We start from the raw sequence: 24,898 nt of genomic DNA, 5'->3' as shown, positions 1-24,898 counted from the left end.
CAAAAAAAGAACCTACCAGATAAGAATACTACATTAGTAGTATTAGTAGAAGAAATTAACAAGAATATCAAATCATGAATATATGACAAATGATAGTGGTAGAGGATTAAGTATTGCATCTACTATAATAAGTATGATAATATTATACTTCTACAGTTACTAAGGAATAAAATGTCTTTGGTTTGTTTGCAAAGGACTCATATAGCATACATTGAGTATGCCAGTATTTTTTAATAATTGGTCAGTAAAATTCAATTCCTTCACATAAGTCACATTATTTGTTAGTATCTTGGATCACTTAAGTAAAAAGTTGAGGAAATGACTGAATTTTTACTCTGGTAAGTAAGTGAGAATGGAAGCTGCTTTTCTCCTGGTGGCATTTACTAATTTCAGTATATTTGGACTTGGCTTTATCATTATCTCAGGCCAAGGACAAGAAATATCAAAGCCTTGGATGTCCACAAATTGGGATGTCTAACGGAGACCCTTATAATAAGCTGGGACTCAGGTCGAGGAAATGGATCAGACATCCAAAGGAATTACAGCCTATTTTCAGAATTCCTGAGTTTTCTGGTGAACTTCAAGCCTTGATTGTGATTTAACACAACCCAGAATTGGTAGTATTCTTGGATCCCTGAGAGAAGCAAGCACAATTCTTTAAAAAGAAAATGCTTCCATTGATGCATAAATGGAAGAAGAATATATGAAATATCTATAGATAGATGCAGACAGTGGAATGTTATGCAGCCATGGGAAAGAAGGAAATCTTTACATTTGCAACAACATGAATGAACCCAGAGGACTTTAAACTAAGTGAAATAAACCACACAGAAAAAGACAAATACTGTATGATCTCACCCATGTGGAACCAAATTTTTTAAAAAAAGGAAAAGAAAGAAAACCGAATTGATCGAAACAGAGTGGGATGGTGGTTACCAGAGGCTAGATACTGGGAAGATGGGAAGATGCTGGTCAAAGGGCATACACTTTGAGTTGTAAGTTCTGAAGATACAATGTTCAGCATGCGTGGTGACCATGATAATACTGTAATGTACACTTGAAATTTGCTAAGAGAATAGATCTTCAGCATTCACGTAGACACACACACAGAGGAAATTAAGTAAGGTGATGGATGTGTTAATTGTGGTAATAATTTCACAAAGTATATGTATATCACATCATGTTATATACTTTATTTTCATAAAAGATTTTATTTATTTATTTGAGAGGGAGAGGGAGAAGCAGACTCCTTGCTGAGCAGAGAGCCTGACATGGGGCTTGATCCCAGGACCCTGAGATCATGACCTGAGCTGAAGACAGATGCTTAACTGACTGAGCTACCCAGGTGCTCCTGTACATTTCATTTTTTTATTTTTAAAGATTTTATTTATTTATTTGACAGATACATAGCAAGAGAGGGAACACAAGCAGGTGTAGTGGTAGAGGGAGAAGCAGGCTTTCTGCTGAGCAGGGAGCCCGATGTGGAGCTTGATCCTAGGACCCTGGGATCATGACCTGAGCCAAAGGCATTTGCTTAAGGACTGAGCCACGCAGGCGCCCTGTACATTCTAAATATATGTAATTTTGGGGGTGCCTGGGTGGCTCAGTTGGTTAAGCATCTGATTCTTGGTCTCGGCTCAGGTCTTGATCTCAGGGTCATGAGTTTAAGAATTGCATTGGGCTCCATGCTAGGCATGAAGCCTACTTTAAAAAAAAAAAAAAAAGGAAAAAAGTATATAATTTTGTCAATTGTACTTCAAATAAATCTGCAGAAGAGGGGGGAAAAAACCCCAAGAAAATGCTTCATCCTAGGCCTTATATTATTGCTTGTATAAATAGCTTTCCAAGTAAAATGATCACCATTCAGTCAAATGTAAGGAGACCCACAAAACAAGACATGAATGAGAACAGAAAGACCTTTAATTCATTGGAGATTTTAAGCATTAGAATAGGTAGACACAAATTATAAAAATGATTATACTTTCTGTTTTAAAGAAATAAGGCATTGGGGTGTTTGAGTGGCTTGCTTGGTTGAGCATTGACTATTGATTTTAGCTCAGGTCGTGATCTCAGAGTCTTGGGATTGAGCCCTGCATCAGGCTTCCTGCTCAGTGGGGAGTCTGTTTGAGGATTCTCTCCTTCTGCCCCTCCCCACATTCACAGGCTCTCTCTAAAATAAATCTTAAAAAAAGAAGGCACAAGTTTGAATACAGTTGCAAGTAATAGGAAACTATAACATGTGACCTATGAGATTTGGAAAATAAAAATAAAAACATCTTGAACTGAGATATGATGATTAAAATTGAAAACTTAATGGATTGGTTTAAGAAAAGAGTAGGTACAGATGAAGATAGAATTAGTGAACTGGAAGATAGGCCAAAAGAAATTCAAAATACAACATAAAGAGGGGAAAATACAGAGAAAAGGAGAAAAAAGGGGTATAGAAGATAGAGCAGAAATGTCGAGTGGAGTCCTAGAAGGAGGAGAGAGAAAAATGGAGAGGACATAGTATTTGAAGGGTTGATCACTGGAAATTTTTCAGAACATCAAGTCAGATGTTACAGAAATCTAACAGATTCCAAAAGTGCACATTAAAAGAAATCCATATATAGAGAAACAGTCATCCTGCAGAAAACCAAATATAGGAAATCTTTGCCAGATAAACAGGCAAAATTCCTCCAAAGGAATATTAGTTAAATTGCTAGATGACTATTTAGCAGCAGTAGTAGAAGGTAAAGGACAGTGGGATATCTGCAGTAGCCTAAAAGGAAATAAGTACCAACCACAAATTCTACATCAAACAAAAATATGTTTTAAGAATGATTGTAAAATAGATCTTCAGACACACAGTCGAGTTTGCCACCAGCCAAGTAGGAAATTCTAAAGAATTTATTTCAGGTAGAAGGAAAATGAAGGTCAGAGATTAAAAAAAGAACAATGAAAGTCATTTTATATGAGTAAATATAAATGAACATTGATTATTTAAAGCAATAATTATGAAATTTAAAAAGGTACATAGAATTAAAGCAAAAATAGTATATCAGTCAGTAGTAATATAAATGAAAAAAAGTTATTTTGGGGGGTAAGGTTTTGATTAACATTAGACATTGTTAAGTTAAAAGGATACATGGAATATTTTTTAGGGTAACTTCTAAAAGGACAGAATTTGAGGGGCTCCTGGGTGTCTCATTTGGTTAAGGATCTGACTTCTGCTTAGGTTAGGATCTCAGGGTCTTGGGATCAAGCCCCACATCAGGCTCTGTGCTTAGTGGGGATTCTGCTTCTCCCTGTCTCTCTTCCTCTGCCTCTATCTCCACTTGCGCTCTCTCTCTCAAATAAATCTTTTAAACTATAAAAAATTAAAATAAAAGAACAGAATTTGAGTGTAAAAATTCCAAACGAGTACAGGGAAAACGTTTGGAATTGTTTTTTAAAAAACAATTAAGTGGTAAGTTAGGTGGCACCAATTCTTAGTTCTAAGGGAACTAACAAAATAAGATGAGAATCAAGGAAGGCTTGCTTTCTGAAAGAAGTGATGTTTCTGGGATCCAAAGAATGAGTAGGAACTGCCTTAGGCTAGAGGCAGTCCATGAGCTTAGACCCCTTTTTAATGACTGTGATGGAGTATCTGCTTTCTAATAAATCTCTTTCAAGTGATGAGAGTTGAAGCTGGGACATGACTGCCCAGTTTGATATTTTCAGCCTCCCTTGCAGTGAGGTATGGACTTGGGGAAAGTCTTGCCAATGAAGTGTGAGTGGAAGTAAGATGATCTCTGACCCTACACCTCAGCTGGAAAGGAAAAAACTTTTGAAAATCTTGTGTTGAAAATGTCAGAGTCCTTATCATCCAGAGTCTCTGAAAGTCTGAATGGAGGAGAGATATCTACTGACCTGGTTCATCTATCTTGGACTGTCATAGTAGCAGGAAATAAACTTCTGTCTTCTTTGAGTCATGACATTTTTGGCTCCTTTGTTACAGCAGTTAATATATGTCTTTGCATATGTGTGTGTGTCTTTGTGTGTGTTTGCATGTATACATGTGTGGGTTTTTTTTTTTTGTTTTTGTTTTTGTTTTTACAAAAATAGAATATTTGGGTGCCTGGGTGGCTTAGTGGATTAAAGCCTCTGCCTTCAGCTCAGATCATGATCTCAGGGTCCTGGGATAGAGCCCAGGGTTCAATGCATGGGGGGGGGGGGTCTCTGCTCAGCAGGGAGCCTGCTTCACCCCCCCCTCCGCCTGCCTCTCTGCCTATTTGTGATCTCTGTATGTCAAATAAATAAATAAAATAAAATAAAATAGAATTGTACCATATGTACTATTTCACTTAACAAATCCATAGTATCTATATCTGTATATATATTTTTAAGATCTTATTTACTTATTTGACAGAGAGAGATAGCACACGAAGGGGGAGCAGCAGGGAGAGGGAGAGGGAGAAGCAGGCTCCCTGCTGAGGACCCTGGGATCATGACCTGAGACACTTGTTTAAAAGACTGAGCCACCCAGGCATGCCTCAACAGATATATTTCCATGATTTTTTGAACCTTTAAGTTGAAAGAATAGTACAGATAATACACACTACATTTTATCTTGTCAACTTGCTTTATCTCTCACTCTGTATATTCTTTTTCTGAACAATTTCAAAGTGACCAGGCTTTATGATGCTTCACCCTTAAATACTTCAGTATGCATCTCCATCGAAACAGACATTCTTCTGCAATACCAGCACTGCGGCAATACTAGTGCCTTAAGAAAATTTAATCATCCCTTACATTATCTAATATGTAGAGCGTATTCAGTCTGAATTGTCCTCCGTTTTTCTTTTAGTTGTCTTGATCTATGATCCAATCGAGGTACATGCATTGCATGTAGTACATCTCTTTAGTTCTCTGTCATTTTTGCTTTTTTTTTAAAAATCATTTTTACTGTTTTGAAGAGTCCTAGAATACCTTATTTTCTGAATTTGATTCACTCATAATAAAATTCACGTTAATAAAAAAAAATTTCTCTTAAATAATGAATTCAGAGGAAAAAATGGGAGAGACCGAAACAGAACACGCAATGAATATAGTACAAAGGGGAAGGGGGAAGATGTAGATCCATATATATCAGTAATTACTGTTAAATGTATATGAATTAACATTCAGTTAAAAGATAAACATTATTTTCAAACCTGGTTTTCAAGATTTAGATATAAACATAAAAATACAAAAAGGTTGAAAGTAAGAGGGTCATAAAATAATATATCATGCGGATAGATACACCAGTGTAAAGAAGGCTAGAGTACTTACATTGATATCAGAAAAAATAGGTATTTTAAGGCTTAAGCAAAAAAAAATTTACTGTTGTTCAAGGCTTACTTCATGTTGTTGAAAATTTAACTAGGAAGACATGTTTGTTTTAAATTTGAACACATCTAATTAACATAGCCTCAAAGTAAATCAGATATAAGGACAGATGCACAAATAGCCAACCTCTGTGGGATATTTAACATTTCCTTTTCAGTAATTGAGATAACAACCATTTCCGTGGTTTCCAGGTTACAAATTTTTCCAGGTGTAATAGAATGCTTTAAAAGTTTGACCAGGGATGCCTGGGTGGCTCAGTTGGTTAAGCGGCTGCCTTTGGCTCAGGTCATGGTCCCAGCATCCTGGGATCGAGTCCCACATCGGGCTCCTTGCTCAGCAGGGAGCCTGCTTCTCCCTTTGCCTCTGTCTGCCATTCTGTCTGCCCGTGCTAGCTCGTGCTCTCTCTCTCTCTCACAAAAAAAAAAAAAAAAAAAAAAGTTTGACTATATTTTAGCCACAGATTCAGTCCAAATTTCAAAACACTGGAGTCCTATTACATTTTCTGATCACAGTACACTGTTAAAATTCAGCTAGGAATCAATAGCAGAAAGATAGCTACAACACCCACCTTTTTTTTGGAAATTAAATATACTAGTATGAAATAATGGGTAAAAGGGGGAGAAAGCATGTCTGAAATTAGAAAATATTTGGCATTGAATTATAAAAATATGGAGTATTGTGAGATGTAGGTATAGTAATACTTCAAGGGAAATGTATAATCTTAACTGCATATGTTATTTATTATTTTTTTTTTAAGATTTTACTTATTTATTTATTTGACAGAGAAGTACACAGTGAGAGAGGGAACAGAAGCAGGAGAAGTGGGAGAGAGAGAAACAGGGTTCCTGCAGAGCAGGGAGCCCGATGAGGGGCTGGATCCCCAGACCCTGGGGTCATGACCTGAGCTGAAGGCAGCCGCTTAATGACAACCACCAGGTGCCCCACTAACTGCATATGTTAGAAGAGAAGAATGCCTTAAAGTTTATGAGCTAGACAGTCTCAGGAAGTCTGAGCAAAATATGCCCAAAGAAGGTATAAGGAAATGATAAAAATAGGAGCAGAAATTAAAATGTAAAGCAAACTGACATCACCAGGAAGGGTGAAGTAAAAGTCCGTCTGAAAAGCCTGGCCTTTATAAGAGCAATGAGAACATTGCCAAAACTCATCAAAATCATTTTTTCAGAATGCTGGATATTTAAGAAGCTCAGCAGATTGTAGAAAAGAATAAGTTTAATGACATCCACAAGACATAGTATAGTTAACTTTTTGAAAGCCAAATATAAAGGGAATATTGAAACTAGCAAGTCAGAAGCAGGGTTGCCTGGGTGGCTCAGTGGGTTGGGTGTCTGCCTTTGGCTGGGTTCATGGTCTTGGGGACCTGGGATCGAGTCCCTCATTGGGCTTCCTGCTCAGGAGAGTCTGCTGCTCCCACTGCCTTTGCTTGTGCTTTCTCTCTCTCAAACAGTCTTTAAAAGAAAAAAAAAAAAGGTCAGAAGAAGATCTTATACAAGATAATCTTAATAAACAGCTAATTTCCCATTGCAACCTTGGAGGCAAGAAGGCAATGGTAATTACATTAAAGCTGCTGTAGATTATAATCCAAGAATTCTTAAAAAAAATTTTTTTTATTAACTTATAATGAATTATTTGTCGGAGGGGTACAGGCGTGTGAATCATCAGGCTTAACACATTTCACAGCACTCACCATAGAGCATACCCTCCCTAGTGTCCATAACCCAATCACCCTATCCCTATCCCCCAGCTCCCAGCAACCCTCAGTTTGTTTTGTGAGATTAAGAGTCTCTTATGGGGGCGCCTGGGTGGCTCAGTGGGTTAAAGCCTCTGCCTTCGGCTCGGGTCATGATCCTGGGCTCCTGGGATCGGGCCCCGCATCAGGCTCTCTGCTCGGCAAGAAGCCTGCTTCCTCCTCTCTCTCTCTGCCTGCCTCTCTGCCTACTTGTGATCTCTGTCTGTCAAATAAATAAAAATCTTTAACCAAAAAAAAAAAAAAAAAAGAGTCTCTTATGGTTTGTCTTCCTCCTGGTCCCATCTTGTTTCATTTTTCCAGGAATTCTATTTTAAAGATTACTTTTTTTTTTTTACACATACAGCAAAAGTTTTTTAGTTTTTTATTTTAATTCTAGTATAGTTAACGTACAGTGTTAAATTAGTTTCAGGTGTACGATACCCTGATTCAACAATTCTGTGTAGTACTCAGTGCTCATCAAGATAAGTGTACTCCTAATCCCCTTCATCTGTTTTCATCCATTTCTCTACCCACTTACCCTCTAGTAACCATCAGTTTGTTCTCTAAGAGTCTTGTTTTTTGGTTTGTTTCTTTTGTTTGTTTGTTTCTTAAATTCCACATATTAATGAAAATCGTAACAGTATTTTTTTCCCCTCTGGTTGACTTATTTATTACACTTAGCCTTATTCTCTCTACATCCACCCATGTTATTGCAAATGGCAGGATTTCCTGTTTTTATGGCTGAGTAATATTCTGTTGTATGTATGTGTATATATACAAAATCATCTTTATCCATTTGTCTGTTGATGGACACTTGGATGGCTTCCGTAATTTGGCTATTACAAATAATGCTGCCATAAACATAGGCAATTCGTGTTTTCATATTTGTGTAAATGCCCAGTAGTGCAGTTACTAGATCATATGGGAATTCTATATTTAGTTTTTTGAGGAACTTTTAAACTGTTTTTCACAGTGGCTGTATAGGTTTGTATTCCCACCAGTAGTGCACGAGGGTTCCTTTTTCTCCACATCCTTGTCAATACTTATTGTTTCTTGTGTTTTTGATTTTAGCCATTCTGACAATGAGATGATATCTCATTGTGGTTTTGATTTGAATTTCCCTGATGGTGAGTGATACTGAGCATCTTTTCATGTCTTTTGGCCATCTGTATGTTTTCTTTGGAGAACGTCTGTTCATGTCCTCTGTCCATTTTTAACTGGATTATTTGTTTTGTTTTATATGAGTTCTTTATATATTTTATTTTTTTTTAAAGATTTTATTTATTTATTTGACAGAGAGAAATCACAAGTAGATGGAGAGGCAGGCAGAGAGAGAGAGAGAGGGAAGCAGGCTCCCTGCTGAGCAGAGAGCCCGATGCGGGCCTCGATCCCAGGACCCTGAGATCATGACCTGAGCCGAAGGCAGCAGCATAACCCACTGAGCCACCCAGGCGCCCTATATTGTAGATACTAATCCTTCATCAGATATATCATTTGCAAATATTTTTTCCTATTAATAGTAGGTTGTCTGTTGGTTTTGTCGACTGTTTCTGTCTTTGTTTGGAAACTTTTTATTTTTGGTGTGATCCTAATAGTTATTTTTGGTCCCTCTATAGGAGACATATCTAGAAAAATGTTGTTACAGCCAGTATCAGAGAAATTACTGCTTGTGCTTTCTTCTAGGATTTTTATTGTTGCAGGTCTGACATTTAGGTGCTTAATCCATTTTAAGTTTATTTTTGTGTATGATGTAAGAAAGTGGTTCAGTTTAACTATTTTGCAGGTAGCTGTCCAGTTTTCCCAGCACCATTGGTTAAAAAGACTATCTTTTCTCCATTGCATATTCTTACCTCCTTTGTTGAAGATTAATGGATCATATAATCGTGGGTTTATTTGTGGGTTCTCTGTTCCATTCCATTGATCTATGTGTCTGTTTTTGTGCCAGTACCATACTGTTTTGATTACTACAGCTTTGTAGTATATCTTGATACCTGGTTTTGTTTTTCTTTTTCAAGATTACGTTGGCTGTTTGGGGTCTTGTCTGGTTTTGTACAAATTTTAGGATTATTTGTTCTAGTTCTGTGAAAAATGCTGTTCGTGTTTTGATAAGGATTGCATTAAATCTGTAGATTGCTTTGGGTAGTATGGGCATTTTAACAATATTTTTCTTTTAATCCCTGAGCATGGAATATCTATCTATTTGTTTGTGTCATCTTCAGTTTCTTTCATCAGTGTTTTATAGTTTTCAGAGTACAGTTCTTTCAGCTCCTTAAGTTTATTCCTAGGTATTTTATTATTTTTGGTGTAATTGTAAGTGGGATTGTTTTATTAGATTTTTGGTGCATATTATTAGTGTATAGAAATGCAATGCATTACTGTATATTGATTTTTGTATCCTGCAACTTTACTGAATTCATTCATCAGTTCTAGGAATTTTTTGGTGGAGTCTTTTGAGTTTTCTATATATAGTATCATGGCATCAACAAATAGTGCAAGTTTTACTTTTTCCTTACTAATTTGAATGCGTTTTATTTCTTCTCATTGTCTAATTATTGTGGCTAGGACTTTCAGGATTGTGTTGTATAAATGTGGTGAGAATGGACATACTTGTCTTGTTCGGACCTTAGGAGCTGTGTGTTTTTCAAATTCAGTCTTAAAATGTTGAGGTATATTCCTTCTAACCTACTTTGTTGAGTTTTTTTTTTTTTTAAATCATGAATGGGTCCTGTACTTTGTCAAATGCTTTTCCTGTATCTATTGAAATGATAATATGATTTTTAAAATTCTTTTCTCGTGTTGATATGATGTAACAAAACAGTTGATTTGCAAATATTGAACCATCCTTGCACCCCAGAAATCCACTTGTTTGTGGTGAATGCTTTTCTTAATGTATTATTGGATTTAGTTAGCTAATATTTTGTTGAGGATTTTTGGATCTGTGTTCATCAGAGATGTTGGCCTGTAGTTCCTCTTTTTTTGTAATGTCTTTATCTGTTTTTGTTATCAGGGTAATGCTGGCCTCATAGAATGATTTTAGCAGCTTCCTTCCTCTTTTTTTAGAATAGTTTGAGAAGAATAGGTATTAACTCTTCTTTAAATGTTTGGTAGCATTCATCTGTGAAGTGGTCTGATCCTGAACTTTTGTTTCTGGGAGTTTTTTCATTACTGATTACATTTAATTTTTGGTAACCAGTCTGTTCAAATTTTCTTTCTGATTCAGTTTTGGTAGGTTATATGTTTCTAGGAATTTAATGATTTCTTCTAGGTTGTATAATTTGTGGGCTTATAATTTTTCAGAATATTCTCTTATAATCCTTTGTATTTCTGTGGTGTCTGTTATTTTTCCTTTCATTTCTGATTTGTTTACTTGAGTCCTCTGTTTGTTTGATGAGCCTGGCTGAAGGTTTATCAATTTCGTTGATTTTTTTCTTTTTCAAATAACTGGCTCCTTGTTTCATTGATCTGTTCTTTTTGTTTCTGTTTTATTTATTTCTGCTCTAGTCTTTATTATTTCTTTCCTTCTGTTGGTTTTGGGTTTTGCTTGTTCTTTTCTTAGCTCCTTTAGAGGTAAAATTAGTTTGCTTATTTGAAACATTTTTCTTGCTTCTTGAGTTAGACCTGTATTGCTGTAAACTTCCCTCTTATAAAAGCTTGCTGCTTGTCAAAGATTTTAACTGTTGTGCTTTCATTTTTATTTGTCTCCATGTCTTTTTTTAATTTTCTCTGATTTCTTGTTGACCTGCTCATTGTTTAGTAGCATGTTATTTAACGTCCATGTAATTGTGCTCTTTCCAGATTTTTTTCTTGTGGTTGATTTGTAGTTCATAGCATTGTGGTTAGAAAAGATGCATGGTATAACTTCAGTCTTAAAAGTTGTGTAGACTTGTTTTGTGGCCCAATATGTAATCCTGGAGAATGTTCCTGTGCACTTGAAAAAAAATGTTCTGCTGCTTTAGGATGGAATGTTCTGAGTGTATGTTTTAGATCCATCTGGTGCAATGTGTCATTCAAATTCATTGTTTCTTTGTTGATTTTCTGTTTGAATAATCTGTCCATTCATATAAATAGAGGATCAAAGTTCCCTACTATTACTCTGTTACTAGTGATTACTTTCTTTATGTTTATGTTAGGCTCGTATATTGGGTGCATAAATATTTACAATTATTATATCTTCTTGTTGGGATTGTTCCCTTTATGATTCTACAGTGTCCTTCTTGTTCTCTTGTTATAGTCTTTGTTTTAAAGTCTATTTTATCTGGTAAAAGTATTGCTACTCCAGCTTTCTGTTCACATCCATTTGTGTGATAAATACTTCTCTATCTCTTCACTTTCTTTCTTTCATTTTTTTTTTAAGATTTTATTTATTTATTTGACAGATCACAAGTAGGCAGAGAGGCAGGCAGAGAGGGGGGAAGCAGGCTTCTCGCTGAGCAGAGAGCCCGATGTAGGGCTCGATCCCAGGACCCTGGGATCATGACCTGAGCTGAAGACAGAGGCTTTAACCCACTGAGCCACCCAGGCGCCCCCATCTATCCCTTCACTTTCAATCTGCATGTGTCTTTAGGGCAGAATTGAGTCACTTGTAGGTAGCATATAGATGGATCTTGCTTTTTTATCCATTCCATTACTCTATGTCTTTTGATTTGAGTGTTTAATTCTTTTATATTTGGTGTAATTAGTGGTATATATGTATTTACTACCATCTTATTACTTGTTTTATGGCTGTTTTGTAATTCTTCTCTATTCATTCTCATGCCCTCTTCTGTCTTGATTATTTGGCTTTCTTTAGTGAAATACTTGGATTTCTTTCTCTTTATTTTTTCAAATCTGTTACTAGTTTTTGATTTACAGCTACCATTTGGTTTGTGTATAACATCTTTTGCATATAGCAGTCTATATTAAGTTGATGTCACTTAAGTTTTAGCCCATTCTTTACTCCTCTACTCACTGTGTTTTAGGTATACGGTGTCATACTTTACATCTTTTTCTTTTGAGAGTGTCTTAACTGATGTTTACAGATATACTTATTTTTTACCACTTTTTTATTTCCTACTTTTTAAACTCTTATTTATAGTCTTTGCTTTCCACTCAGAGTCCCCTTCAGTATTTCTAATAGGGCTGTTTTGGTGATCATGATTTCTTTTAACCTTTGTCTGTCTGGGAAACTCTTTAGCTCTCCTCCTGTTCTGAATGGTAGCCTTACTGGATGGAGTATTCTTGACTGCTGATGTTTCCCCTTCAGCACTTTGGATATATCATGCCACTCTCATCTGACTGGCAAAGCTTCTGATGAAAAATCAGCTAGCAGCCTTATGAGGTTTCCCTTATATGTAATGGTTTTCTTTTCTCTTGCTGCTTTTAAAATTCTCTATCACTACTTCTGGCCACTTTAATTACAATGTGTCTTGGTTTGGACCTTCTTGGGTTGATTTTGTTGTGGGTTCTGTGTGCTACCTGGATCTGGATTTCTGCTTCCTTCACCCAGATTCAGGGAGTTTTCAGCTATTTCTTCAAATAAATTTTCTGTCGCCATTCCTCTCTTCTGAGATACCTATAAAATGAATGTTAATATATTTCATGATGTCATTAAGTTTTCTAAGTCTATTTTCATTTTATATTTTTTTCCTCTCCCCCCATCTTGATTGTTTTCTATTATTCTGTGTTCCAGGTCCCTGATCCATTCACCTGCTGCTTTTCATCTAAAATGTATTCCATCTACTGTATTTTTAATTTATTGAGTTCTTCATCTCTGATTGGTTCTTTATGTTTTCTGTCTCTTAGTAAGGGGTCTCACTGAGGTCCTCTAGTCTTTTCTCAAGTCCAGTGAGTATCTTTATTGTTAGTTTAAATTCTCTATCAGGCATATTACTTATCTCTGTTTCATTTACATCTCTTACTATGGTTTTGTCCTATTTTTTCATTTGAGACATATTCCTCTGTCTCTTCATTTCGTTTAACTTTTTGCGTCTGTTTCTGTATGTTAGGCAATTCAGCTATGTCTCCTGCTCTTGAAAGTAACAGCCTTTTGAAGAAAAGGTCATGCCCTGTAATGCAGTATCCTCTGTTCACTAGAACTTGGTACTTATTACTGCATTACCTGTAATGCAGTATCCTCTGTTCACTAGAACTTGGTACTTCAGGGTGTCTCCTATGTGTGTTTTGTATGTCCTGCTGTTGTGGCTGAGCTGCTTTTTTTTTTTAGTCCACTTGTCTGCAATGCAACTTCTCCTTTGTTTGTTCGGTTCCTTTGCTGTTAGTGGGCCAGTCTGGGGCCACCTTGGCTTTAGTTGAGTCAGACTGAGCATTTGCCAGAGATGCTGTAGCACCAAACTCTAGAGTGCTTTTCCTGTTTTGTCCCCTGAGAAACTTTTGTTGGCGGGCAAGGCCTGCAATCAGACCAGCTGTCTACTCCCAGCCCACTGTTGGGGCTGCTGTGTGACTGGTATATGTGGTTATCTTTCCTTTTCTTTGGGGCAGGAGTCACTTTGGAGGGGTGCTGGCACATTGGTACTGTTGCACACTGTCAGGCTTGTGGCATTACATTGGATAGGCTCTCACCAAGGGTGTATTGGAGGGGGCAGATCTGTAGAAGCATGTAGGATGCAGGGTGTTAGTGAAGTTTGCCCTGATCTGCTGTGGAAAGAGATGTGGAGAACAGGCTTGGCTGAAGGGGCATGCCCACAGGAGAATGCAGGTGTGGGTTGGCGATGTTAGCAAGTTAGGTAGCGAGTGTCAGTATTGTGTTATGTGCTTAGGCTGGTAGTAGGGGGAGGAAACTGCCCCCCCCCCCCGCCCAAACTCCTTTGTTCCTGGAGAAGTCTCCCAACTGGTCCCTGTTCATATAGCACAGGCTCTGAGATTAGTAAATCTCCCTCTTATGATCCCAGGTGATTTTCAAACTGCTGCTTCTATGCTGTCTCTGTGGGAGACAGTTTGTTTTGCTGTCTCTTTAAGGGTAGGGACTTAGTTTCCTCTTGCTCTTCCAGCTCTCAGAGCCAAGCCCACTGATTCTTCAAGTACCAGGTTTTAAGTCCTGCTGGTTATAAGAACTTCTGAAATTCAGCCCCTCTGTTTTTCAAAACCAAATATTATGGGAATTTGTCTGGGCTCCCCAGTGTGGGAGTCTTTCTCTCCCCTCTGTGCACCCGGGACCCTCCCATGGACAGTCCTCAGTGTTTTTTTAGCTCACAACCAGACTCTGGTCCTGGGATCGAGTCCCACATCAGGTGCCTTGTTCAGCGGGAAGTCTGCTTCTTCCTCTCCCACTCCTCCTGCCTGTGTTCCTTTTCTTGCTATGTCTCTCTCTGTCAAATAAACTCTTAAAAAAAAATAATAGTTATAAACATACACTGATCTGTCAAAAGCCCCAAAACACATGAAACAAAACTGGCATAATTGAAGGGAGAAATACACAATACAATAATAATAGTTGGAAGTGTAAAATTATACTTTTTAAATAAGATTTATTCATTTGTTTATTTATTTGAGAGAGAGCACAAGCAGAGGGGAGGAGCAGAGGAAGAGGGAGAAGCAGACTCTCTGCTGAGCGGGGAGCCCACCATGGGGCTCAATCTCAGGGCCCCAAGATCATGACCTAAGCTGAAGGCAGATGCTCAACTGACTGAGGCTCTTAGGCACCCCTCCACTTTCTTTTTTTTAAACATGTATTTATTTTAGAGAGAGAGAAAGAATGGGGTTGAAAGCGGAAGAGGAAGAGAGAATCTTAAGCATACTCTGCGCCACGCACAGAGCCTGACATGGAGCTCGGTTTTACGACCACAAAATCATGATCTGAGCTGAAACCAAGAGTTGGATGCCCCATTGACTGTGCCACCTATGCATTCCAAATTCCACTTTTAATAAAGCATACCACAACTAGGTAGATCAACAGAAAATGGAAGATGTGAACATCAGTCTAAACTGGTAGACATCTATAGGATATTCCATCCAAAGTGAGCAGAATACACACATTCTTCTTAAGTGCAGCTTGGATCATTCTCCAGCATTGACATTTATTACCTCATGAAAATAATTCCCAATATTAAATTTATTAAAAGCATTGAAATTACAGATTGTGTTCTGTAACTGTAATGGAATGGAATTGAAAATCATTAATGGAAGGAAACTTGGAGAATTCTACATGTGTAAAAATTAAACCATAGACTCTCAAATCAGTGGGTCAAAGAAGAAATCACAAAAGAAGTTAAAAAATACTTAGAGACTAATAAACATGAAAACAGCATATGAAAATGTATAAGATGCAGCAAAAACTCTGCTCAGAGGGACATTTATAGCTGTAAATACCTCCATTATAAAAGAAAGGTGTAAACTTACATCTTAACTAGGCAAGAAAACACAATTTAAGCCCAAATAAACAGAAGGAAGGATAATAAAATTTAGAGTGGAAATTGATGAAATAGGGTATAGAAAATAGAGAAAACCAAAAAGTTGAAAAAGAACAAAATTGACAAACCTCCAGCTATACTGAAAATGAAGACTCAGATTATTAAAAGCAGGAATGAAGTAGGAAACATTTCCTTTTTCTTCTTTCCCTTCCTCCCTCCCTCTCTCCCTTCCTTCTTTTCTTCTGTCCTTCCTTCCTTCCTATTTTTCATTTATTTACAGAGAGAGTAGAGAGCATGAGTGGGTGTAGGGGCAGGGGTAGAAGAAGATGCCCTGGTGAGCAGGGATCCTGATGTGGGACTGGATCCCAGAACCCTGGGATCATGACCTAAGCCAAAGGTAGCACTTAACTGACTGAGCCACCCAGGTGCCTAAAAGTAAACATTTCTATGGTCTTACCAAAATAAAAAGGACTACCATACAATATTGAAGCTACTAGGATGAGATAGGATTTAAGGATTTGGAATTTAAGATCATAGTGTGTGTGTGTGTGTACACATTTTCCCCTAGGACAGTGGTTTAGGATTTGCTAGTTCAGCAGTCATGGCAGCTTTAGAGAGCATAGCTACCACAAATAATAAGAATTTGTTTATACATAATCCTACAGATTCCACAGAAGAACTGTTAGAGCTAATACTGAGTTCAGCAAAGTTGCTGGATAGAAGATGGGGTGTACAAAAATCAATTGTATTTCAGTACACAAGAAATGAAAAACCCAAAAATGAAATTAAGAAAAAATTCCTTTGACAATAACATCCAAAAAAATAAAATACCAAGGAATAATTTTAATAAAGGAAGTATAAGAGTTGCATGTTTAAAGCCACAAAAAATTGTTGAAATAAATTAAAGAAAACCCAAATTACAGCAAAAACAACTCATGTTTATAGATTGTAAGACTTTATGTTGTTAAGATGGTAATACTTCTTAGCTGATTTACAGGTTCAGTTTAATTTTTTTTAAGATTTATTTATTTGAGAGAGAGAACAAGTGTGTGCATGTGGAGTAGGAGCACAGGAAGAGGGAGAGAAACTCTAGCACACACTCTGCTGAGCATGGAGCCTGTCTCACAACCCTGGATCATGACCTGTGCCAAAATCAAAACTTAGCCACCCAGCGGCCCCTCAGTTTAATTTGTATCAAAATTTCAACTGCCTTATTTGAAGAAATTAATAAGTGAGCTTATCTTAAGATTCAGTGGAAGAGAAGAGACCAGGATAGCAAAAATTATTTTGAAAGAGAATAAAACTTGAAGGACTCCTATTCCCAAATTCAACACTTACTGAAAGGTGTAGTAATCAAACCAGTATGGTACTGGCATAAGGGATAGACAGATCAGTGAAATAGCGTTGAGACTCCAGAAATAAACCATTACATTTATGGTTAGTTAGAAGGGCTCCAAGACAATTCATTGGGAAAGAAAAGGTTTTCAACAAATGTTACTGGGATAACTAGATACAAACATTAACAAATTGAGTCATAGACTTAAATGTCAAAGCAAGAACTACCATCTTTGAAGAAAACATAGGCATAAATGTTTGTAACTTCGGATTTGACAATACTTCTTTTCAGATATGACACCAAAAGTAAAAACAAGAAGGGAAAAACTAGATAAATTAGACTCCATTATAATCAAAAACTTTTTAGCTATAAATTGCCATATGTTGAAAGTGGGAAGACAGCTTACAGAAGAAACTACCTTTTCTTTTTTTTTTAAAGATTTTATTTATTTATTTGACAGAGAGAGATCACAAGTAGAGCGAGAGAGAGGGAAGCAGGCTCCCTGCTGAGCAGAGAGCCCGATGTGGGACCCGATCCCAGGACACTGAGATCATGACCCGAGCCGAAGGCAGCGGCTTAACCCACTGAGCCACCAGGCGCCCCAAGAAACTACTTTTGAATCACGTATCCGACAAGAGACTAGGAGAAAATATGTTTAGAACTCATAGCTCAACAATAAAAGACAGTGCAAATTTAACTTAAGAATTAAAAATGGGTGGGACGCCTGGGTGGCTCAGTTGGTTGGACGACTGCCTTCGGCTCAGGTCATGATCCCGGAGTCCTGGGATCAAGTCCCGCATCAGGCTCCCAACTCCATGGGGAGTCTGCTTCTCCTTTGATTTCTCCTCGCTCATGCTCTCTCTCACTACCTCTCTCTCAATAAATAAATAAAAATCTTTAAAAACAAAAAAAAAGAATTAAAAATGGGTAAAGGATCTGAATAGATAGTTCTCTGAAGAAGACATGTAGATGGCCAATAAGCACATGAATAAGATGCTCAACTTCAGTAGTCACTAGGGAAATGAAAATAAAAAACCACAATGAGTTACCATTTCACACAATTTGAAAAAGAAAAATAATAACTAGTGAATATTCCAAGAAATTAGGACCTTCATACATTGCTGGTGGTACAGCTATGTGGGAAAACAGTTTAGTGCTTCCTCAAAAAGTTAAATAGAGGTATCATATGTCCCAGCACTTCCCCACTTAGTATGTAACCTAGAGAATTGAAAAAACATCTACACAAAAATTTGTACATGGATGTTCATAGCAACAGTTATATTCATAATAGGTCTAAGTAGAAATAACCCAAATATCCATTAACTGATGAATAGATAAAATATGATATAGCCATATAATGGAATATTACTTAGCAATAAGAAGGGAATGATGTCCTGATACGTACTACAACATGAATGAATCTTGAAAACATTATGCTAAGTGAAAGAGGCCAGACTTTTGTGTCTGTCATAATGTGTGGTTTCATTTATAAGGAGTGTGCAGAATAGGGAAATCCACAGATACCAAAAGTAGAGTAGTAGTTGCCAAGGGCTGGGATGATGGGGAATAACTGTTAACAAGTACAGGTTTGATTTAGGAGGCAATGAAATTTTCTGAAATTGTTGTTTAGTGTTTTCACAATCCTGTGAATTTAGTAAATCTGCTTAATTATACTCTTTAAAAGGGAATTTTGCAGATTTTGAGTTATTTCTCAGTAGAACCAAACAATATGTATTGTTTAAAACAAAACTGGAAAGCTAGATGTGGGTTCTTGGAAAAAACTGATAAAATAGATAAGACTTTCACAAAACTGGTCAAGGGGAAAAAATACGTGCAAATGCCAGGAATGAAAAAGAATATGACTTAACCATCTTTCAGATATTGAAAATATAATAAGGTATTTTGAATACCTGTGCCAGTAAGCAAAAAAAACCCCTGGAAGTACATATATTCTTAGAAATATAATTTATAAGACCCAATGGGAGAAATTACAATAAAAAGTTTTAATAATCTTATAATCATTTAAAGAATTGAATTTATAATGAAAAAATCATCTTAAAAATAAACTGTTAGGTTTAGAGTTCTATAAAAACTTGAAGGAAGAAATAATTCCTCCCTCATTTATGGAGATACCATGACCTTGATATAAGAAATTATAGTATAAGAAAAATTATAGACCATAATTATATACAAATAGCAATATCTAATAAGGATAATACAGTAGTATTGAGTTGGGTTAGAAAATATGAGGTAATGTTAACATGAGAAAATCAATTAATGCAGTTTATCACTTTGTCAGATTTTTTTTTTTTAAGATTTTATTTATTTGACAGAGAGCACAAACAGGGAGATGGCAGGCAGAGGGAAAGGAGGAAGCAGGCCCTCGCTGAGTAGGGAGCCTGATTTGGGGCTTGATCCCAGGAGCCTGGGATCATGACCTAAGCTGAAGACAGCCACTTAACTGACTGAGCCACCCAGGTTGCCCCCATCACATTGTCAGATTGAAGAAAAAAATATATGTAGAAAAAAAATTATGTGATGAAATTCAGTATCTGAATGTTCATGAAGATGTTCTTAGCAAACAGAGTATGTCAGCTTTCTCAATATGATATTTGATATTTTGAACCAAGCCTTATATTTAGTGGTGAAACCTTGAAAGCTTTCAAGTTGAGATTAGATGCGAGACAGAGATGCAAGTTGTGATCGCTTCTGTTTATCATTCTATTAGGCAAGAAAGAAAAATAAGCAAAATACACAGCTGTCATAGTAGGTAATATGATTGTGAATATAGAAAATTCAGATTTTTCTAGGGATAAATTATTAACAGCATAATGTAATGTGGCTTGATATATAAAATAAAAAGTGATAAAATGATATGTTTAATATATAAAAGTCAGTAGTATTTCTCTGTAGGAGCAACAGTTAAAATACCTTTAAAGCTGTAAAAATAAATAAATACTCAGAAGTCATTCCGAAAATTATGTCTAAGTCCTATTTTCAGAGAATATATTAAAACCTTATTGTGAGATAGTAAAGAACTAAGTAAATTGAGAAGAAATAGTATTCTTGGATTTGAAGCCTTATTTATTTTTCTTTTTAGTGATGTTAGTTTTACTAGTTAATGTACAGATTCAGTGATATTGCAGCCAAGATCTCAGAAGATATATGTATTTTTTTTTTTTTTTGCTATTTTATTTATTCATTTGACAGAGATCACAAGCAGACAGAGAGAGAGAGGAGGAAGCAGGCTCCCCGCCGAGCAGAGAGCCCAATGAGGGGCTTGATCCCAGGACCCTGAGATCATGACCTGAGCCGAAGGCAGAGGCTTAACACACTGAGCCACCCAGGCACCCCAGAAGATATATGTAGTTTTAAATAGAAAAACTAAGTCTAAAATTTGTAAGGAGAGGCAGAGGTCCAATTATTTTTTCAAAGGAAAAATAACAGGATAGCAGGACTTGTGACCTGGTAGATACTTAGATTTGTTTTGTAATTAAGACATGATGTTGGGGCAGCTGGGTGGCTCAGTGGGTTAAAGCCTCTGCCTTTGGCTCGGGTCATGATCCCAGGGTCCTGGGATTGAGCCCACATCGGGCTCTCTGCTCTGCAGGGAGCCTGCTTCCCCCTCTCTCTCTGCCTGCCTCTCTGCCTACCCTGTGATCTCTGTCGGTCAAATAAATAAATAAAATCTTAAAAAAAAAAAAAAAAGACATGATGTTCACAGGGGGCTAAGCAAAGAGACCAATGGAACAGAAGAGAAATCCTGGAAATAGACCAATACATAAGTAGACACTTGATTTTTGGTAGGGGCACTGTGGAACGGTGATGAAAGAGCTTTTTAAGAAATTATTCTAATATAATTGGGCTTCTGTAAAGCCAGAAACAAAATTGACTCCTTGCCTCACAACATACACAAATGGTTAATTCCAGGTAGATCATAGATCAAAAAGTACAACTAAAAGTTTCAGAGTTAAGGGTAACTTTAGCCTTGGTAAGAGTTACCAAACAAGATATAAAAAGCACAAAATGTAAAGGAAAAGTGATAACTACATTATGTTAATCAAAAAATACTATAGGGGTGCCCAGGTGGCTCAGTCAGTTAAGCAGCTGCCTTCAGCTCAGGTCATGATCCCTGATCATGGGGTGGATGGAGCCCCACATTAGACTCCCTGCTTAGCAGAGAGTCTGCTTCTCCCTCAGCCCCTCCACCCCTGCCCCCTTCTTGTGTACTCACTCTCTGTGTCTTTCAAATGAATAAATAAAACTTTTTTTTCCCTCCAAGATTTCATTTATTTGTCAGAGAGATAGCACAGGCAAGTGGAGTGGCAGGCAGAGGGAGAAGCAGGCTCCCTCCTGAGCAAGGAGCCCAATGCAGGACTCCATCTCAGGACCCTGGTATCTTGACCTGAGCTGAAGGCACATGCCTAATCAACTGAGCCACCCAGAAGTCCTAATAAAAATCTTTTAAAAAGGGCACCTGGGTGGCTCAGTGTGGTAAGCCTCTGCCTTCGGCTTAGGTCATGATCTCAGGGTCCTGGGATCGAGTCCTGCATCAGGCTCTCTGCTCAGCAGAGAGCCTGCTTCCCCCTCTCTCTCTGTCTGCCTCTCTGCCTACTTGTGATTTCTTTCTCTGTGTGTCAAATAAATAAGTAAAATCTTTGAAAAAAAAAATCTTTTAAAAAAAGTTGCTATAAAGAGTGTGGGGTAAAAAGCAAGTTTAAAATAGAAGAATATTATTGCAACACATATAACCAAGGACTTATATTTAAAATAACTCTCACTGATTTTTAATTATTAGATTATATATATAATTATAACATAATTAAATGTATAAAATGAATAAGCATATATATTACTAGAATCAGAAAAAATACAACCTAATAGAAAAAAAGCCTCAAACAGGTATTCTACAAAAGAAAAAATTCAAATGATATATTTTTTAAAGATTTTATTTATTTATTTGACAGAGACACAGTGAGAGAGGGGACAGAAGCAGGGAGAGTGGGAGAGTGAGAAGCAGGTTTTCCACCGAACAGGGAGCCTGATGCAGCGCTCGATTCCAGGACTCTGGGCTCATGACCCGAGCTAAAGTCAGATGCTTAACAACTGAGCCACCTGGGTGCCCCTGAAATGATTAATAAATATATGAAATGGTATTCAGTCTCATTAGGAATTGAGAAAATGTAAATTAAAGCCAGTATGAGATTTAACGTACATGCTCTTAAAAGTTGCAGTAAATACTAAAGTCAGACTATACCAGGTGAGGGTGATACAAATTTTGTTTTATTTAGTGCTATTAAACATGTGCATGCATACACTATTATGTAGGAGTTCTTTCCTGGATTTATACCTAGACAAACTTGTGCAAATGTGCCCCAATACACTTTGCTAAGAATTTATGGCAGCATTGATTGTAATAGTTCAAACCTGAAACTAGACCAGATGTTCATTTGCAGTACCTTAGATGAATAAATTAATGCAGTGGAATATTCTGCAGTGAAAATAAATGAACCACAGCCACATGTGCCATCATGGGTGAATATTAAATAAGTAAGATGTAAAGAATATGTATAGTGTATTTCCATTTACATAAAGTCAGAAACAAAACTAGATTTTGTCTAGAACATGTATTCTTAGCAGGGATGATCTTTCCTGTTGGTGGCAAAAAATTGTTCTTTGTTCTTTGGAGGTGAAAAAATGGTCAGAATTATAATGGTTTGTCACCCTCCAAAGCTTAATGCTACCTGATAAAACCTTTACTTAATACCTAATCTCTGTTTTGAGTTTTCTTGAGCTTTTTTTGAGTTTTCATGAGCACCACTTATAGTGATATGAATTCATAAAAGACATATAAAGCATATGCGATGTCAGTACTGCAAAATTGTGTTGGATAGGTAATTGGAGGACTTTCAAATTATTGCTTGATTTTGAAGTCATCAGGAGAGGTGGTCTGCACATGCCAGTTGGTTCCATATGCTGCTTTGTGAATGTTTGTTTGATACTCTGTGCTTTTGTGTATGACTTGGCGTTAAGAATTAAATAGAAACATGCTGTTTTATTATTTAATTGAACAGAAGTTATCAACCCATTAATTATACCAGTACTGAAAAGAAGAAAATATCAATTATCTTAGTATTTAGTAGCTAATTAAAAGTTTCTTTTTTGAATCAAGCAAAAGGGAAAAGTTTACTAAGAATTGTAGAAAATTAACTTTTTCAGTTTTATTTGCTGGAAAAGTAGATGTTAATTAAAAATTTTTTTTCATTGTTATTCTTATATAAATGTAAATATATGTAATTTGATGCGTCACAATTTATGTAAATAAATTACGTTAAAAAGCAAATAACAGTTATAAAGCCAAGTGAAATATTTTTTTTTTTTTAAGATTTTATTTATTTACTTGAGAGAAGACAGTGAGAAAGAGCATGAACGAGGAGAAGGTCAGAGAGAGAAGCAGACTCCCCATGGAGCTGGGAGTCCGATGCGGGACTTGATCCCGGGACTCCAGGATCATGACCTGAGCTGAAGGCAGTCGTCCAACCAACTGAGCCACCCAGGCGTCCCTAAAATTTTAATTTTTAACTTAAAAAATTTAGTTATTTCTAACCCTGCATTGAATAAAAGAGTAGGCTTTATATACCTATTACATACCTATTTTTTTATATGTGTATTAAAAAAATCACAGATACATATACAGATAAACAGTATATCTGATATTAAAAGTTCAAGGAGAGTGATTGAGGGAAATCTAAAAAGGCTACCTAAGGTTGATAATGGGGAAAAAGAAAGACAAGAAACACTGGTCTAGTAATGTATATATGAGTGATAAAACTATAAAGAAATGCAAAGAAGTGATTATCATGACATTTAAGATATTTACGCTGAGGGATAAGGTAGATGCTAGGTGCTTTTAGAATTATGACACTGGTCTGTTTTTTGACTTATGGGCTAGTCACTCAGGTGTTTACATTATAGTTATGTGTTAGTCTGTGTTCATGTTTTATGTACTTTTCTGTATGAGTGTTACCATGAAAAAAAGGTAGTTTGTAGACTTTATGGAAATGCAGAATATTATTTAGATTTTACATATGCATGATTATGAACTAATTTTCCAACCTAATAAACTTCTTTTTTTTTTTTTTTAAAAGACTGTTTATTTATTGAGAGAGAATGCATGTGTGCACAAGCCAGGGGAGGACAGAGGGGAGAGGGAGAGAGAATCTTAGACTTCGCACTGAGTGTGAAGCCTGATGTGGGGCTTTACCTCACAACCCTGAGATCATGACCTGAACTGAAATCAAGAGTTGGAGGCTTAACTAGCAGAGCTACCCAGGCGCCACCAACTTAATAGATTTCTTAATAAAAAAATAGATGTTGACTGATTAAAAGATTTCTTGAACAGAAACAGAAATGCCAGGGCTTGTTTTTTGTTTTTCAGATGGGCTCAGTTCTTCATTCATCCACTAATGATAAGAGATGCAATTGACCGTGAGGTTGAAGCTGTTGATAGTGGTAAGATAAGTGCTTTACATTTTATGATTATTTCTTGCATTGAACTAGGTATTTAACACATACATGATTCTTTATCACTAGGCCATTTTATCTTTGTATCATAAAGGGCTGAAATGCAATAAATGTATCATTTATTCCTAAACCATTAAATGTCTTAATTCAGTGTAGATTTGAAAAAAGGAATGATGGATTATTGTTTTTCAATCTTTGTTTTTTGAGGGTTTTACCATAGTGACTAATCTTTTGCAGGATGGTAGCCTAATCCTTAAAGCTAATGCTGTGTGTTGAAACTTTAAAAGCTCACATAACTCCTTTTGCATGAAGAGACTTTTTTTCTGAGACTTTAAGTACTGATGTTTAAATAGCTTACCTTTTGTTACCTCTATGTGTCAGTGCTTTGTAGTTTAAATTTTGGTAGTTCTGAAAACAATTGTGATATATTTATGGATGAAGAAGCTAAATCCTTGAATAGGAAATGCATTTAATTCTGTTTTTTGACCCGTTTTTCTTGTCTTTAGTATGTAAAGAGTGAAGACCATAAGGAAAACTGTACTTATATAGGGTGAGGCTTCATTATAGAGCTGTGTTATAAATATCCCTTAATTACAG

The 24,898-nt window shown here is 36.5% G+C and overlaps 1 protein-coding gene across 2 annotated transcripts in view; it reads left to right on the top strand.

The window, feature by feature from the left end:
- Nucleotides 1-24,898, top strand: part of NRDC (nardilysin convertase) — a 104,527-nt gene that overhangs the window by 39,800 nt on the left and 39,829 nt on the right. For both annotated transcript variants that reach the window (XM_082688395.1, XM_082688394.1), the window contains one exon: nt 24,216-24,289. In XM_082688395.1, the coding sequence (XP_082544521.1) occupies nt 24,216-24,289 (74 nt within the window). The remainder of the gene's footprint in view (nt 1-24,215; nt 24,290-24,898) is intronic.

This window comes from Mustela nivalis (assembly GCF_964662115.1).
Source record: "Mustela nivalis genome assembly, chromosome: 10".
Lineage (NCBI taxonomy): Eukaryota > Metazoa > Chordata > Mammalia > Carnivora > Mustelidae > Mustela > Mustela nivalis.
The sequence above is the reverse complement of the archived record's forward strand: the minus strand, read 5'-3'. Positions and strand labels throughout refer to the sequence as shown.